The sequence below is a fragment of the Elgaria multicarinata genome, chromosome 1 (assembly GCF_023053635.1).
Source record: "Elgaria multicarinata webbii isolate HBS135686 ecotype San Diego chromosome 1, rElgMul1.1.pri, whole genome shotgun sequence".
NCBI lineage: Eukaryota > Metazoa > Chordata > Lepidosauria > Squamata > Anguidae > Elgaria > Elgaria multicarinata.
This window is the reverse complement of record NC_086171.1, coordinates 10,283,110-10,298,045: the sequence shown is the minus strand read 5'-3', so window position 1 is coordinate 10,298,045 and position 14,936 is coordinate 10,283,110. Positions and strand designations below refer to the sequence as shown.

The window sequence follows — 14,936 nt, the reverse complement described above, 5'->3', positions numbered from 1 at the left end:
ACCTTACAGCACAATCCTATGCAAATCTATTCACAAAAATAAGTCCCATGTAGGTGTGTAAAGGGTCCAACTTTAGTTAGTTTTCTCTACATGAGAAAAGTGTAAGAACATTCTTCCCTTCCTTTCTTTTTATCTCTGTTACCTAGCAAAGGGTTCTGGGATAGCGATAACCCCACTGCTTTCAGAAGAAGAATGCCTTAACACAGCCTTCCTTAAACTGGTGCCCTCCAGATGTGTTGGATTTCAACTCCCATAATATGAAAGACATCTGGAGGGCACCAGGTTAGCGCAATGAGCCATAACCAAGAGATGCTTCACATGTTTAAGGATGGATTTCTGATCGGCAACTCCCTTTTGGTGCTTCTTGATAACAAGTGCAAAAGTAGGACTTGTGCGAGACACACACACACCCCTGCAGCAAGTGGTGTGAGTTCCACATGTGCGTGAAACTATTGGTGGGGGGTGGGGAAGAGATGTTCATGTTCCTCCTTTGCAGAAGCAAAAAGGCGAAGTTCAAAACTCACAGAAGCACAACAAATCACTCCTGTATCCCCTCTTTGAAACTGTGAATCGACTCTTAAGTTAACAGCCATAAAAGGACAAAAGAGAGGGTATATTTGCAGGAGGTGGGTGGGAAGCCACACACGCCATTATATTCTGTACCTCTGGACAAGGACACTCCCACCTCCTTGTTCAGCACAAGGCCTAGTAGGGTGGTGACGTGTCATCAGTGATTAATGAAGCTAATAACAATCAAATAACGATGTCTGTGGTTTTACACAAACAAGCAAAACTTTGTCTCCAATTTGTGCAGGCTATGAGGTTTTTCTTTTCCTCTATCTCTTCTCTGGTTGATTCCTGTAGTCTCTGAGGTTTGCCACTGAGAAAGAGTCTTGAGTGAAGGATGAAGTGGTGCTTAAATTATACATGGAGGATCAAGAGACCAATGAATGATCCTGCCAGGAAGAGGGAGGGGGAGGTATGCTGGGCCTTTGTCCCTTTAAACATCTCAGGAGGGAGGGGAATTGGGGCAGGGTTGGTGGCCAGGGAGCTTTGGGAACAGGCAAGGAATAGAGAGAGGTCAATTTCCACAGAAATTCAGAAGCAGCAGAGGAGGGAAGATGTGTTTCTAGAGGGATGCCTGAGTCAAATGCATGCTGTTTCTCCTCCCTCCTTCTTTTCTCTTTTGCAAAGCAGGGTTATTATTATTATTAGTAGTAGTAGTAGTAGTAGTAGTAGTAGTAGTATAAAAAAATAAAAACCAGGCAGGAAACCCCACACGCGTTCCCAGTTCCCAGGCCCCGATCCTTTCCCCACCTCACCTCAGTGTCATTATTCAGGTTCCAGAGATCCAAGCGGCCCATCCCGTCCACGCAGGCAAAGAGCGCGGGATGCACTGGAGACCACATGACATCGTAGACATAGTCTGCATTGTCTTCAAAGGAGTAGAGCGGCTTGTTGTGCTGCAAAAAGAAGAGAGAGAGAGAAAGGGGGGGAGGCAGAGGGGAAGCATGAAGACTTCGTGGCGCTACTGCTGCCTCGGGCTGTCTGGCGAGTCTAATTAAAAACTTTGCACATTCAACCAAGTGTCATAAAACTTCCCCCAGATGAAAGGTCCTGGGACGGAGAAGGTGGGGCTGGGGTGCTGGAATGGGGGCTGGGGGGGGCAGCCACTGTCCACTGGGGTGGGGTTCATGAAAATTTATGGGGGGGGGCGGAAGAGAGAGGGAGAATCTGGACTTTGCTGTGGAAGGGAGGATTGCACAAGGGCTGCACCAGGTAAAGAGAGCTGCTGCTGCTGCTGCTGCTGCAGCCCCTGGGAAAGGGGGGGGGGAAGGGAAGGGAGATGCTGCCTGTTGCTCACGCGAACGGATCCCGGCTTTGCGGGCTGCCCTGATAAGGATCAGAAGATTCCCAGGCTGAGGGAGATCGGCGAGGGAAGACGAAGACTGCCACCTAGCGGCTGCGGCGAGGAGGCGGCAGGGCGCGGAGCGACGCGGCGCGGGACTCTCCGGCGGCAGGAGCGGAAACGGGCCCCGTGAGTAAAAGAGTGCAGAAAGGGGTGGGGGGAGAGGCGGAGGCATCGGGTGACACCTCAAGCGGCCACCCTAAACCCAAACGGAGACGCGGCCCAATGCTTTAGGGGTGAAGCATTGAAGAACTGAAGCCGCAAACCCGTTATTTTACTTGACATTTACATTTCAGTTCTCTTCAGAAATGAGAAACTCAAACGCGTCCCTGGTATTTGGAGCCTGTGCTGGGATTCTGTGGCGAGCTGAACCACTGCTAACCGTTTGCATTGCACGCCCAAGCGCCGTACTGGTTCGGTTCTGGCACCCAGAGTCCAGTTTCATTTGCACGGCAGTCCGTTTGCGTGTGCAATGTCGGACACGGGGACATCGGCCCTTCCCGTCTATTAACTGGAAAACTCAACTTGCAGTGCAACAGGAATTATTCCTTTTAAAAAGGTGTTTGTGTGGCTGGGTGTTCTGGTTAGGAAGTGTGTGCGAAGAGACTTGCTTCCCAATTGGTGTATCAGGATTTTTCCTTCTGGAAACATACTTTAAACCGCTATCCTGTGCACTAGCTGCCTGTTAGCTACGGAGCCACGTACAAGGTTGTGCTATTGTCATACAAAGGCCTAAGCAACTTGGGACCAGGATATCTAGCAAATGGCCTTCTCTTATATACACCCAGCCGATCTTTAAGATTGTCGGAGGAGGCCTTGGGGGCCATTCCAAAATTAATGGAATGTCGCCACACAATACCTTGAGGTTCAGCCTTCTCTGTAGTGGCACCCACTCTTTAAAAAATCCTTCCTTTTGCAATTCAGGAGGCCCTTCAGATGCCTCCCAAAAATGCATTTGTTTACCCAGACTTCCCCCAGGTTGTAATTAAATGAAACATGCTGCTCCATTTTACAGCTCCTTGTATTGCTTTTATTGTAACTAGAATTGCTTTTAGAGTTGTATTTTAAATGTTTTTAATATTTATATGTGAACCACTTAGAGATTTTATTATATTTAGTAGCACATAAATATCACAATAAATAAATAAATATTTAGGCAGAGAAAAGTCCGACAGCTCTCAGCATACCCCAACCAACCATTGAGCTCTAGGATTGAGCTCTTAGTACGTCTACTTCCTGATATGTATATCAGGATATATTTGTGTGTTTGTTTGTTTTTTTAAAAAATGTACTAGCACACCTATTCCTTCTCTGCAAAAGACATGCATCCTTCCTTATATACACAACAGTTTTCCTAGTCCAGAGATGGGGAATATGTATGTTCCCCACTCCTGCTTTAATGCACAATGCTGAGAGTTCTAGGACTTTTTTCTGTCTAAACATGCATAGGATTGCGTCCGTAGTCAGTAATATCTTTCCACCCTAAACTGCATTCTCGAACAGAAACTCAGCATTTCTTTTGCTCTTTTCTCTTCCCTTTTTCTTGAGGATAAGACGATCTATGGTTTCTAGATATTCTGAAAGCACAGCTCTCCCTCTCTATCACCCCCACCTCCTTTCAGAAAGGAGGGGGCAAGGTTCAGAGAGCACAGCTGCTGCGAGAGCGTGGTGCTGTCGCTTGGCTTTTAAGTGCCTACGCATCATTTCATTTCACAACAGACTGGAAGTTAGAGGCAAGTTTTAAAAGTACACCAGAATTGTAACATATAATTGGGTGACATGAATAATTCATTGCATCTGGCTCGTCTTAGTCTGATTTCTGAATAATGGCTTTGCTAATCCCCGATCAATTAATGTAAAATGAAATTTAAATGATAATGAAAACTCCAGAGATAAAAGAAATAGAATATTCTCATCATCTGTGACAGAAATCTAAACAGTGAGATTTTTACGTGTGTGTGTGTATGTATGTGCGTATATTTGTATATATAGGAACACACACATACCTTACACCCTACACACACACACACACACACACACACACACGTGCACACAATTTAAGCAGTCTGTATTAACCCCCTGTTGGGTCAACTAATCTCTTTACACAGAAAAGCATGATAGAAAGCATACACAAAGGAATCAGAAACATAATTGAACCCTTCATTTGCAAAGTGTGGCCAGTCTTTCATTAATTCTTAACTGTGTTTCATAGGCATGCACAAGGGGTGTGCGGGGTGTGCCCAGGCACACCCTAATGCCTCGAGCACCGAATTGAGGGGGTGTTTTAGGGATCCAGAGGGGGATCCAGATGCAGCAGGAACGGTCCTCAGCTACCCTCCACTGCGTCGAAGAACTACTGCCTCCAAGAGAGCACTGTTACTCCCAGCAGCAGGAGTGAAAAGGAGTAATTCTTCTGAGAGCCTCCCTGTCAACAGCCATGCTTCAAAGAGGCCAGGAGGAGACTCCCCTCCGAAGGCTAATATTGCCTCGTAAGCCCCTCCTCTGGCCAGTGTCACCATAACACCCCACCAATTCTGGAGCTCAAGGAGCATCTCTTCATCCTCCCCCCAATCTGCAATGGCCTTCCTGCAGTCAGGAAAGCTGAACATGGAGTAGGGCCTCAGTGTTTAATAAATAAATGAGTAAAAATAATGTTCTTTATGACTGAGTATTCAATAAATGTTCGCTTTCAAAAAAATTCCTGGCTGCACACCCTAATGAAATGTGCTGCACACGCCTTGCTGTTTTTTTATATTAACATCAGATATCCTTTAGGAGATAGGAAGTTAGGAAATTGCCTTATACTGAGTCAGACCATTAGTCCTTCTAGCCCAGTATTGTCCGCAGTGGGTCTCCAGGGTTTCAGGCAGGATTCTTTCCTAACCCTACCTGGAGATGCCGGGGATCGAACCTGGAACTTTCTGCATTCAAAGCAGGTGTGCTGCCACTGAGCTACATTCTCTCCCGTTCTTCAGGAGTTCTTCAGGATGGTATGTACATTACATCTGTATCATGGGGGGGGGGGGGGGCACACAGCCTTAAGGGGATGCAATTGCCTGGGCTTTCCACACTTGGAATGAGGATAACAGCTTCCCAGGTTTTGATTTGGTTTTATTATTTACTAGAAGTGATTTTTTTTCCTGATTCCATGTCTGTAATTTAAAGGGAAAAGAGCAATAGGCACATTTTAGACACATAGGTATCCCTATACTTAATTGATGTGTTGTATGGGGAATATGTGCCCCCAGGTGTTGTTTGGACTACAGCTCCCATCAGCCCTAGCTAGGATAGCCAATGGTGATGGATGATGGGATTTGCAGTCCAACATGCGGAGGGCCACATATTCCCCATCCCTGTGTTGTATCCTGTATCTTTTATTCAGGAACCTCTGTCTGAGCACTAAACATCTCAGCAGGAGTGTCCCTTAACAGGACTTGGTATAAACCAATGCTTTCAGATCAAAGTCAACATGCTAACTGCTTCCTTATATGCTTAAGTATTGCATATATGAAATTTCTTTTACAAAACTGGTGTTAGACCAGCCTTCCCTCACCTGGTGACCTTTAGATGTGTTGGATTGCAACTTCCATCATCCACAGCTAGGATTGGCTGTGAATGATGGGGTTTGTGTTCCAATACATCCGGAGGACACCAATTTATTTATTTATTTATTTATTACATTTCTATACCGCCCAATAGCCGGAGCTCTCTGGGCAGTTCACCAAGTTGGGTAGACACATGGCAAAAAATCACAAATTTGTAAGCCACATGTGTCAGACTATGTATGGCTTCCCACCAGCCCTATGATATAACCCCCTTTTTTGGGGTGGCCTTTCTCCTTTCCATCATAAAGAATAGCTTGCATACAGCAAGATGAAAATAAGTATACCAGCATCTGGGGCTAAAGTTCCAGCTGGCTCCCCGATGCATCTGCACAAGGGATCTTCCCTAATCCAAGAGGCGCCACACTTTAAGAACCTCACTACTTAGAGGAAGGCATGTGGACATGTCTGCAGGTTTTAACTAGCATTTAACTGCTTAAAAGCTACAATGAAATCTATCAGCTTTGCTTGTTTCATAAAAGAAGTATTTCACACAATGGAATAATAGAGCTTGGCTCTCCACGAAGGTATATTTCGGAACTGTATTTCCAATGCTTAAAATGCATCTGTTCACAGTTGCTTCAGCCAGAAGACATCCATGTTCTTGGTTCATATCCATTCTGAGAAAGAGTCTACATACTCCCAGAAAATAAGTATTTATGCTTGCTGAGTTGCTGCAGCAATTTTTGAGCCACTTCAAGCTGGAATTGTTCCCAACCAAGGAACCCCAAGAACTGTTCTGTCAGACAGCAGAAATCGCTTAACAAAATACTGCCAGCATTGTCAAAACAGAAATATCCAGAATACGAAAAGGAACATCATGGTATTTAACAATTTTCAACCTGCTTCAAATCAACAATTGCATATGGTTCTTAAGACATATCTATTCTACAATATTTAAACCAGTTTTATACCAGTTTCAGAATCCCGGCCTGTCCCCGCCCCAAAGAATCCATGGAATTTGTTGATAGTTTAACAATTATTTAACAATTAGTATTTTTCTCCTTCCCTCAACTGTACTCCTGGAACTACAGTTCCAGTGTTCCTTGGGAGAAAGGAATGACTATTAAACCAGATTAAAATTGTGATGTAGATGTGATGTTAAACTTCCCAACTAAACTTTCTTTGTTTAGAGCCAGGCTGTAGCTTTCAGGCATCAGGAAGGAAGCCCCTGTCTGTTAGAACATAAGAGCCAGGCTGGATCAGACCAAGGGTCCATCTAGTTCAGCATTCAGTTTACACAGTGGCCAACTAGCTGCCCACAGGAAAACCACAAGCAGGACATGAGTGCAACAGCACCTTCCTGCCCATGTTCCCCAGCAACTAGTATACATAGGCATACTGCATATCATACTGGAGGTAGCTTCTAGCCATCAGGACTAATAGCCATTAATATTTTTATTTTTATTTATTTATTTATTGCACTTATATACCGCTCCCATAGCCAGGGCTCTCTGGGTGGTTTACAGAAATTCTAAAATTCAGATAAAAACAAGTATACAAAATTTAAAATTCTAAAACATAGAACATACACACATAAAGCATTAAAAACCGTTAAAAAAACTAAATGTGGGTGATTTATCCTCCATTAATTTGTCCAATCTCATTTTAAAGCCCTCCAAGTTGGTGGCTATCATTACATCTAGTAGAACTGAATTCCACAGTTTAACTATGCACTGTGAATAAATACTTTCTTTTATCTGTCCTGCCTCTCTTACCAATCAGCTTCCTAGGATGACCCTGGGTTCTAGGATGAAAGAGAGAGAGATGGCCCCCTATCCACTTTCTCCACACCATGTATAATTTTGTACACCTCTATCATATCTCCCTTTACTCACCTTTTTCCTAAGCTAACCAGTCCCAGACCTTGTAACCTTTCCTCATAGGGGAGTTGCTCCAACCTCTTGATTACTTTAGTTGCCCTTTTTCCAACTCTGGTATTGTTTTTTTAAGTCTAATGACCGGAACTGTACACAGATTTCCAAATGTGGCTGCACCATAGATTTGAATAAGGGAGGTATGATGTTGGCGGTTTTATTTTCGATTTTCATAATGATGTGTAACATGGAATTTGCCTTTTTGACAGCAGCCACACACTTGGTTCAACATTTTTAGCGAGCTGTCCACCACAACTCCAAGATATCTTTTCTGGTCATGCTGCTATCTCAGATCCTATCAGTATTGGGATCTTTTACCCCTAAGTGTATCACTTTACAGACATTGAATTGCACTTGCTATTTTGATGCCCATTCTCCATTTGGAGAGACCCCTTTGGAGCTCTTCACAATCCCTTTTCGTTTTATCAACCCTACAATTGGCCAGCTCACTGCTCACTCCTAATTCCAGATCATTTATGAATAAATTAAAAAGCATTGGTGCCAATATAGATCCCTGTGGGACCTCACTGTTTACATCCCTCCATTGGGAGAATTTACCATTTATTTCCACTCTTTGTTAGTTCTATAATCTACGCATAGATTACATAAACTGTAATCTTAATGTAAACATACCTGTAAATGCGTAAGACTGGGCTGAATGGATGCAGAACACCTCCATTCCAGTTTACAAAATGCAGATCTTTCCACCTTCTCTATTTTTTTTCTTTACATCCTTCCTGAAGAAGAGCTAGTTTTTTTTCTTTACATCCTTCCTGAAGAAGAGCTCTAGGTAACTCAAAAGCTTGCTCACTACTTCGTGACATTTTAGGCCGTAGCTAGACGGGGCGAAATCCTGGGGCGATCCCCGGGCTCATCCTTGAGCATTCACATGACGGACAGGGGATCCTGGGATCCCCTACACTTTAGGGCCACTTTTCCCACGGTCTCGGGATGATCCCGAGACCGCGGAACGTGTGGGCGGACATTGCAGGTTCTCCCGGTTCCTTGCAAGGAGCCAGGACCCACGCACGGGGCTTAAAGCTCCTCAGGAGCACTGCACCCATCGGGGGTGGGGTGGGGGGAGGGGGAAATTAAGTTTAATTTTTTCAAAAAAAACCTACCTTTCTGCACACAAGTGTTTGTGCTCTCTTCTTCCTTAAGGATTTTTTTTTTAAATGGCAGCTGCGACATCCTCGCCTTCTGATGTCGTCTCACGCCACATGTAAACAGAGGGGGAGATCTCACAATAAAAATATCGAGAGATCTTCACCCCTCCACCCCGCTAGACCACTAGGTCTAGCTGAGGCCTAAGTTGGGCCTATTAAACGTATTACATTTCTGTTGCTTTTGTCTTTCCTTCACCCACCCAATAAACCAAAAAGACTCCCTGCAATTTTTGTAGAAGGTATGCTTTAATGTGGATTCCTGCAGTGAGCAGGGGGTAGGACTCAATGGCTTTATAGGCCCCTTCCAATTCTACTATTCTGTGATTCTATGAATCTTGCTTTTTGAAATGTATTCTACGTGACAGAACCCCACAAATGTTCACGTCTATTACATACTAAGTGCTGCTTCACATTCTATTTCATTCCCCTCCTTGGTGGGCTTGAACATGTACTGAGTCACAGTTACAGAGTAAGATTATTGCATTTATAAATCGCTCTTGCTGCAGAGATGGTGCAAAGTGCTGGCCGGTTTGCTTAATTGATTTTTATGCTGAGGATTTAAAATATGTACTACATTTTTGCATAAACATGTGGAAACTATTATAAGTGGAGAATAAAGGAGGGTAAGAGGGAAGGGTTCCAAGATCAGACTAAGTCTGGAGATAACATGATGATTAGGCTTTTGTGGTTTCCTTTATAGTCAGGCCATCATAGCCGAGTTTACAGTAAGGAACCAATGAAAAGGAACCTGCCCATCAGTACAGGAGATTTACAGTGCAATGTTATGCACATTTACTTAGAAGTAGGCCCCATTCTACCGATATGGCTTACTCCCCAGTAAGCATGTTTAGGCCTGCAACCTTAAGGGCTAAGGGCATTTTCACAAATCATGTTCAGAACACTTTTTGGTCTTCATTGTCTGACTTGTGAATGTTCCTAATGCCATCACTCCCTACTGGCGAGTGCTGCCGGGATTGTATCCAAAATAGGGCTACTGGGAAACCAGGAGGAGGCTATCAGAATGCGACTCACCCTAAATCAAAGCATGTCCCAGACATAGGACATGGCCCTTCAGTGGAGCCCAGAAGGCAAAATGCAGACAGGAACTTTTAAAAGCAAATGTACATTCTAAGCAATAATTATTTTATATGCAAATTTTAAACAAGGAAGATGTACAAAAGCAGGCTTGGACTCAGGAGATCTGCATTCAAATTCCTATTCAGCCGTGAAGCCTGGACCCATTTGCTTGCTCTTTCAACCTACTTTGCAGGGTTAGGAAATGTTTTAAAAGCACAATCCTACGCATGGTTAGACAGAAAAAAGTCCTGCAACCCCAAGGATTCCCCAGCCAGCATAGCTAGCTGAGGAATGCTGCGAGTTGTGGGACTTTTTTCTGTCTAAACATGCATAGGATTGCACCCTGAGCCTCAATTATGCAATGCCTAATACTGAAAGAGGAAAGAATGAAAAGATACAGTGAATTCCTCATGGCAAACACCACTTAACTTTCAGAAGTGACAGCCTGTCAGGCAGCAGAGATTTTAAGATGCGTTAGGGGTATTTGGCAGGGAGGGGTGCTGTTGACGCTGACAGATAAACTGGCGATTTAGTTCATCTCCTTAGCAGTTTTAAAAATTCTGCTGAAAAGTTATTCATCTGGGCTGCTATTGCAATGCTTACAATGCAAATTTATGTTTCTCCTTTTGCTACCTGGCTACGTCTGCAGCTAAGAATGAAGAGCTGTGCTGAAGAGGCCAAAGGCCCATGTAGTCAAGCATCGAGCTTGTCACCGTGCTCAGCCAGATGCCTAAGAAGAAGAGAGATGCCACGGCTCGAGCCTGCCTAGGAGCTGCATGCTCTGCACCAATTCAATTCTTAGCAACAAGTACTCTGCACATGCTCAGAACTACTCTCTCCCTTTGTCTTGGGCATGTTTTAAAGTTCTATTTTAAGCCCTAGTAGTCACATTTTAGTGCCATAATTTAGGCATACCAGAAATCTTAGGATCTCTGGCCTAATAACATATTATCAATCTCCTCTTTGATTTCTGTGCTGAGTTTCTGCCTGTGTTCCACCATTGCACAAGGATATGGCGTAAGAAGGATCTAAGAGTGCAATCCGATGCATGTTTAGACTGAAAAAAGTCCTAAAAATGCAAGTTGCTTACCTGTAACTGTAGTTCTTCGAGTGGTCATCTGTGCAGTCACACATATGGGCTCTGCGCCTGCGCGGAGCTACTGTCGGGAAAACTTCTAAAGCTGAGCTTTTTGGCGGGAACCCTCCCTCACTCCGTAGTGCGCATGTCTAGGAGGGTTCCTGCCCAGCTCCTCAGTTCTCCTGAGACCTTAGCCTCGGTATCAAGGAGCATTTGCTTAGATATTGTAGCACCACACCGAAGCGGGGACGGTGGGTGGGTTGTGTGACTGCACAGATGACCACTCGAAGAACTACAGTTACAGGTAAGCAACTTGCATTTCTTCTTCATGGTCTCTGTGCATCACACATATGGCCGATTAGCAAGCTGACTTACTAATCAGTGGGTAGGTGTCAGTGCAGGATTGATGACGGGACCGCTCTCCCAAACGTACAGTCGGCTCTTGCTCTCATATTGAGTCTGTAATGCCGAATGAAGGTCGTAGATTTTGACCATGTGGCAGCTCTACACAGCTCTGTGACAGAAACGCCTCTATTGAATGCAGTAGACGTTGCAACTGCCCTGGTGGAATGGGCTTTGACACAAGTTGGGGGTGTCATACCTGCTAGTTCATAAGCCAGAGATATGGTCTGAACTATCCATGATGAAATTCTCTGTTTTGATGCAGGTAGACCTCTCCGAGGGCCACTATGGCAGATGAAGGGTCGTTGTGATTTACGGATAGTGTCTGTGCAAGATTTGTAAAATGCCAATGCTCGTCTAACATCGAGCATGTGAAGCGATCTCTCAATGTCTGATGTAGGAGCTTGGAAGAAAGCTGGAAGAATGATGTCCTGGTTTACATGAAACGATGATATGACCTTTGGGAGGAATTGACTATCTGGACGCAACACAACCTTATCTCGATGGAATGTTAGGTATGGTTCGTCAACTCTGAGTGCTGCCAATTCACCTACTCTTCTAGCAGTGGTGATTGCAATGCGGAAAACAAGCTTAAGTGTTATCAACCTCAAATCCACTGTGGCCAACAATTCGAACGGTTTGGTTAACAGGGCATGGAGTACAACGGATAGACTCCATGAAGGAACAGGGGATTTAACAGGGGGATGCAAGTTATGAAGGCCCTTTAAAAACTTTTGGACCACTGGCTGTACAAATACGGAACATCCGTTCAACTTATCATGGTATGCAGAAATTGCAGCCAGGTAAACTCTTATGGATGAATATTTTAGGTTTCTTTGAACCAATTGTAACAAAAACAATAAAACTATATTTATACTGCATTTTCGTGGGTCCGAGTCTTTTGTTATGGCAAACCTTGAAAAGGCTTCCCATTTTCTCTTGTAAGAAAGTCTTGTTGACGGTTTTAAGGCCGCGTCCAGTATGGCCTGTAGTTCAGGTGTGTAAAAACCTTGGTTCATATTGGCATCAGCCTCCAGGCTGTCAGATGCAGAGAGTCCAGATCTGGATGGTGAACACGACCCTGGCTCTGGTAAAGTAGATCTATTCTCGTTGGTAGCCGGTAGAATCTCCCCTGAGATCTGTCTAGGAGAGTGGCAAACCATGGTTGCCTGGGCCACCATGGGGCTAAGACGATGCAATTGGTGTTGTCTGTTACTATCTTTGCCAGTATTCTTGTTAGTAGAGGAACTGATGGGTACAGGTAAAAGAAGTCTGTGCTCCATTTGCGGAGAAAAGCGTCTCCCATCGATTGGTGTCCTATTCCTGCTTTGGTGTAGAATTGGTTGCAGACGCTGTTGCCGGTTGTGGCAAAGAGGTCGAAGGATGGGGTACCCCATCTGTTGAACACGTTCTGAATGACGTCTGGGTGAATTTGCCATTCGTGGGCAGATGTCATGGTTCTGCTGAGTTGGTCTGCAAGTTGGTTGTGCTCTCCAGCAATGTGAATTGCGGTAATGGTGATACGACGAGCATTGCACCATTCTAATATTTGGATGGTGAGTAGGACTAGTGGTCTTGATCTGGTTCCACCTTGCTTGTTCAAGTGAAAAACTACGGTTGTATTGACTGATGTTATTTGGATATGCTGGTGGTATAGTTGTGTTTGGAACGCCTTCAGTGCTTTTTGAACTGCCAGTAGTTCTAGCATATTGATGTGTCTGCGTCTGTCCTTGCCAGTCCAGCGTCCTTGTACTGTGAGGTTCTTGTAGTGAGCTCCCCATCCCACCGTTGAGGCATCAGTTGTTATGACGCCCGACGGTTCTGAAGGATGGAAGGGGACTCCTGTTAATAGATTGCGGCGTGACATCCACCATAGTAGTGATCTTGCCACTTCTGGTGGTACGTGAAGTGTGAATTGCCTTGCGTTTTGCTTTGGATTGAATACTCTCGTGAACCAGAGTTGCATTCTTCGCATTTTCAGACATGCAAGTCTTATCACCATAGTGGTGGATGCCATTAATCCTAACATTCTTTGGATGGTGATGGCCTTTTGTTTGTTTCGTCTTCTTATTGTCCTTGCTAGGTTGATGATGGTTGTTGCCCTGTCTAAGGGAAGGAATGCTCTGCATAAATCTGCGTTGAGGATTGCTCCTATGAATTTTATGGACCTTGTTGGAGTTATGCAGGATTTTTCTTTGTTTATGTAAAGACCTAAGTCTTGAAGCAACAGTTGTATGGTATTTAGGTTGTGAACTAACAACTAGCGGGACTGTGCGACTATCAGCCAGTCGTCTATGTAAGGATAGACCTGGATTCTTTGTTGTCTTAGGTAAGCACATACTACAGCCATGCACTTTGTGAACACGCGTGGTGCTGTGGACAGGCCAAATGGTAGCACTGTGAATTGGAATGCTTGTTGTCCTATGAGGAATCTTAAGTACTGTTGACTCTGGGCATGTATGTCGATATGAAAGTATGCATCTTTCAGGTCTATTGATGCGAACCAGGCGTATTTTTAGAGCAGTGGTAGTATATTGGCTAGGGAGACCATCCGGAACTTTTTTGGGGTTATGTAAGTGTTTAAGTCTCTTAAGTCTAAAATAGGACATAGGCCGCCATCCTTTTTTGGTACGGTGAAATAGCGGGAGTAAAATCCCTGATGTATTTGGGATTTTGATGATGGCTCCCTTTGCTAAGAGGGATAGAACCTCTTGCTTTAGTGGTGTTGAGGGGGTTGTAGTACGAAGGATACCGGATGGTGGTAGTGTGTCGAATTCTATCCGATATCCCTGTGCAATTATGGAAAGGACCCATTTGTCTGATGTGATACATGTCCATGTCGGTAGGAATTTGGGTAAGTGGTGGCCAAATGGGGTAATTTGTTTGGTGATTTTGAGTGTCCAGTCAAAGTCGCTGTTTGTTGGTAAAGTCGGTCTTACGTTTTTGGAATCGGTTGCGTGAAGAGGAGAATTGGCCTCTGTTTGATTTTTGTTGTTGTATTGGTTGGTGTTGGAAACGTCCTTGCTGGAATCTAGGTCGTTCGTTTTGGTATCTCTGATACTGAGCTTGTGGTTGTCTGTACCACCGTCGTTGCTTGAATTGTTGGGTAGGGAACATTAGTCCCATTTTTCTAGCTGTTGTTCTTGCTTTCTGTACTGAGTCCATGGACTCATCTGTTTTGGCATTGAATAATCCCTCGCCATCGAATGGGAGGTCCTTGATGCGAGTCTTTGCTTCCTGTGATAACGCCGTCGATCTGAGCCATGCATGGCGACGGAATGGAACAGCGCCAACCATTACTTTTGAGCCACAATCAGTTTGGTGCTTTGCAGTGTTTATTTGCTGTTTAGCAAGTCTTGTAGCCTCATCTGTGAAGACCCGGGCAAGTTCTCTCTGGTCATCACTTAGATTATTGCAAAGTGAAGAAATCTTATCAAGAAGGAACACCTGATACCTCGCCATGGTGGCTTGGTAATTCGATACTTTTAGGCTTAGTGAGGCTGATGAATAGAACCTCCTTCCCATGAGATCCAGGCGTCTGCCTTCTCTGTCCACTGGTGCTGAATGGATGCGTTGAGATCGGCCTTGCGCTGATTCAACAATGACAGAATTTGGTTGCGGATGAGAGAAAAGGAATTCGGCATCCTTCTCTAGGACTTTATACATATTCTCCAATTTTTTTGAAGCTGGAGGCATCGATGCAGGTTGTTTCCAGGATTATTGAATTGTCTGTAAAAGTGTCGGTGCAAAGGGAATAACTATAGGTAAAGCTGATTGTATGTTTATGACGTCGAATACTGGGTTGTCTAATGCTTGCACCGGTTG

At 44.4% G+C, this 14,936-nt stretch overlaps 1 protein-coding gene across 6 annotated transcripts in view; it reads right to left on the bottom strand.

Moving 5' to 3' along the window:
- Positions 1-14,936, bottom strand: part of DYNC1I1 (dynein cytoplasmic 1 intermediate chain 1) — a 235,578-nt gene that overhangs the window by 25,574 nt on the left and 195,068 nt on the right. For all 6 annotated transcript variants that reach the window (XM_063123101.1, XM_063123117.1, XM_063123132.1 and 3 more), the window contains exon 15: positions 1,323-1,463. In XM_063123101.1, coding sequence (XP_062979171.1) covers positions 1,323-1,463 — 141 coding nt within the window. The remainder of the gene's footprint in view (positions 1-1,322; positions 1,464-14,936) is intronic.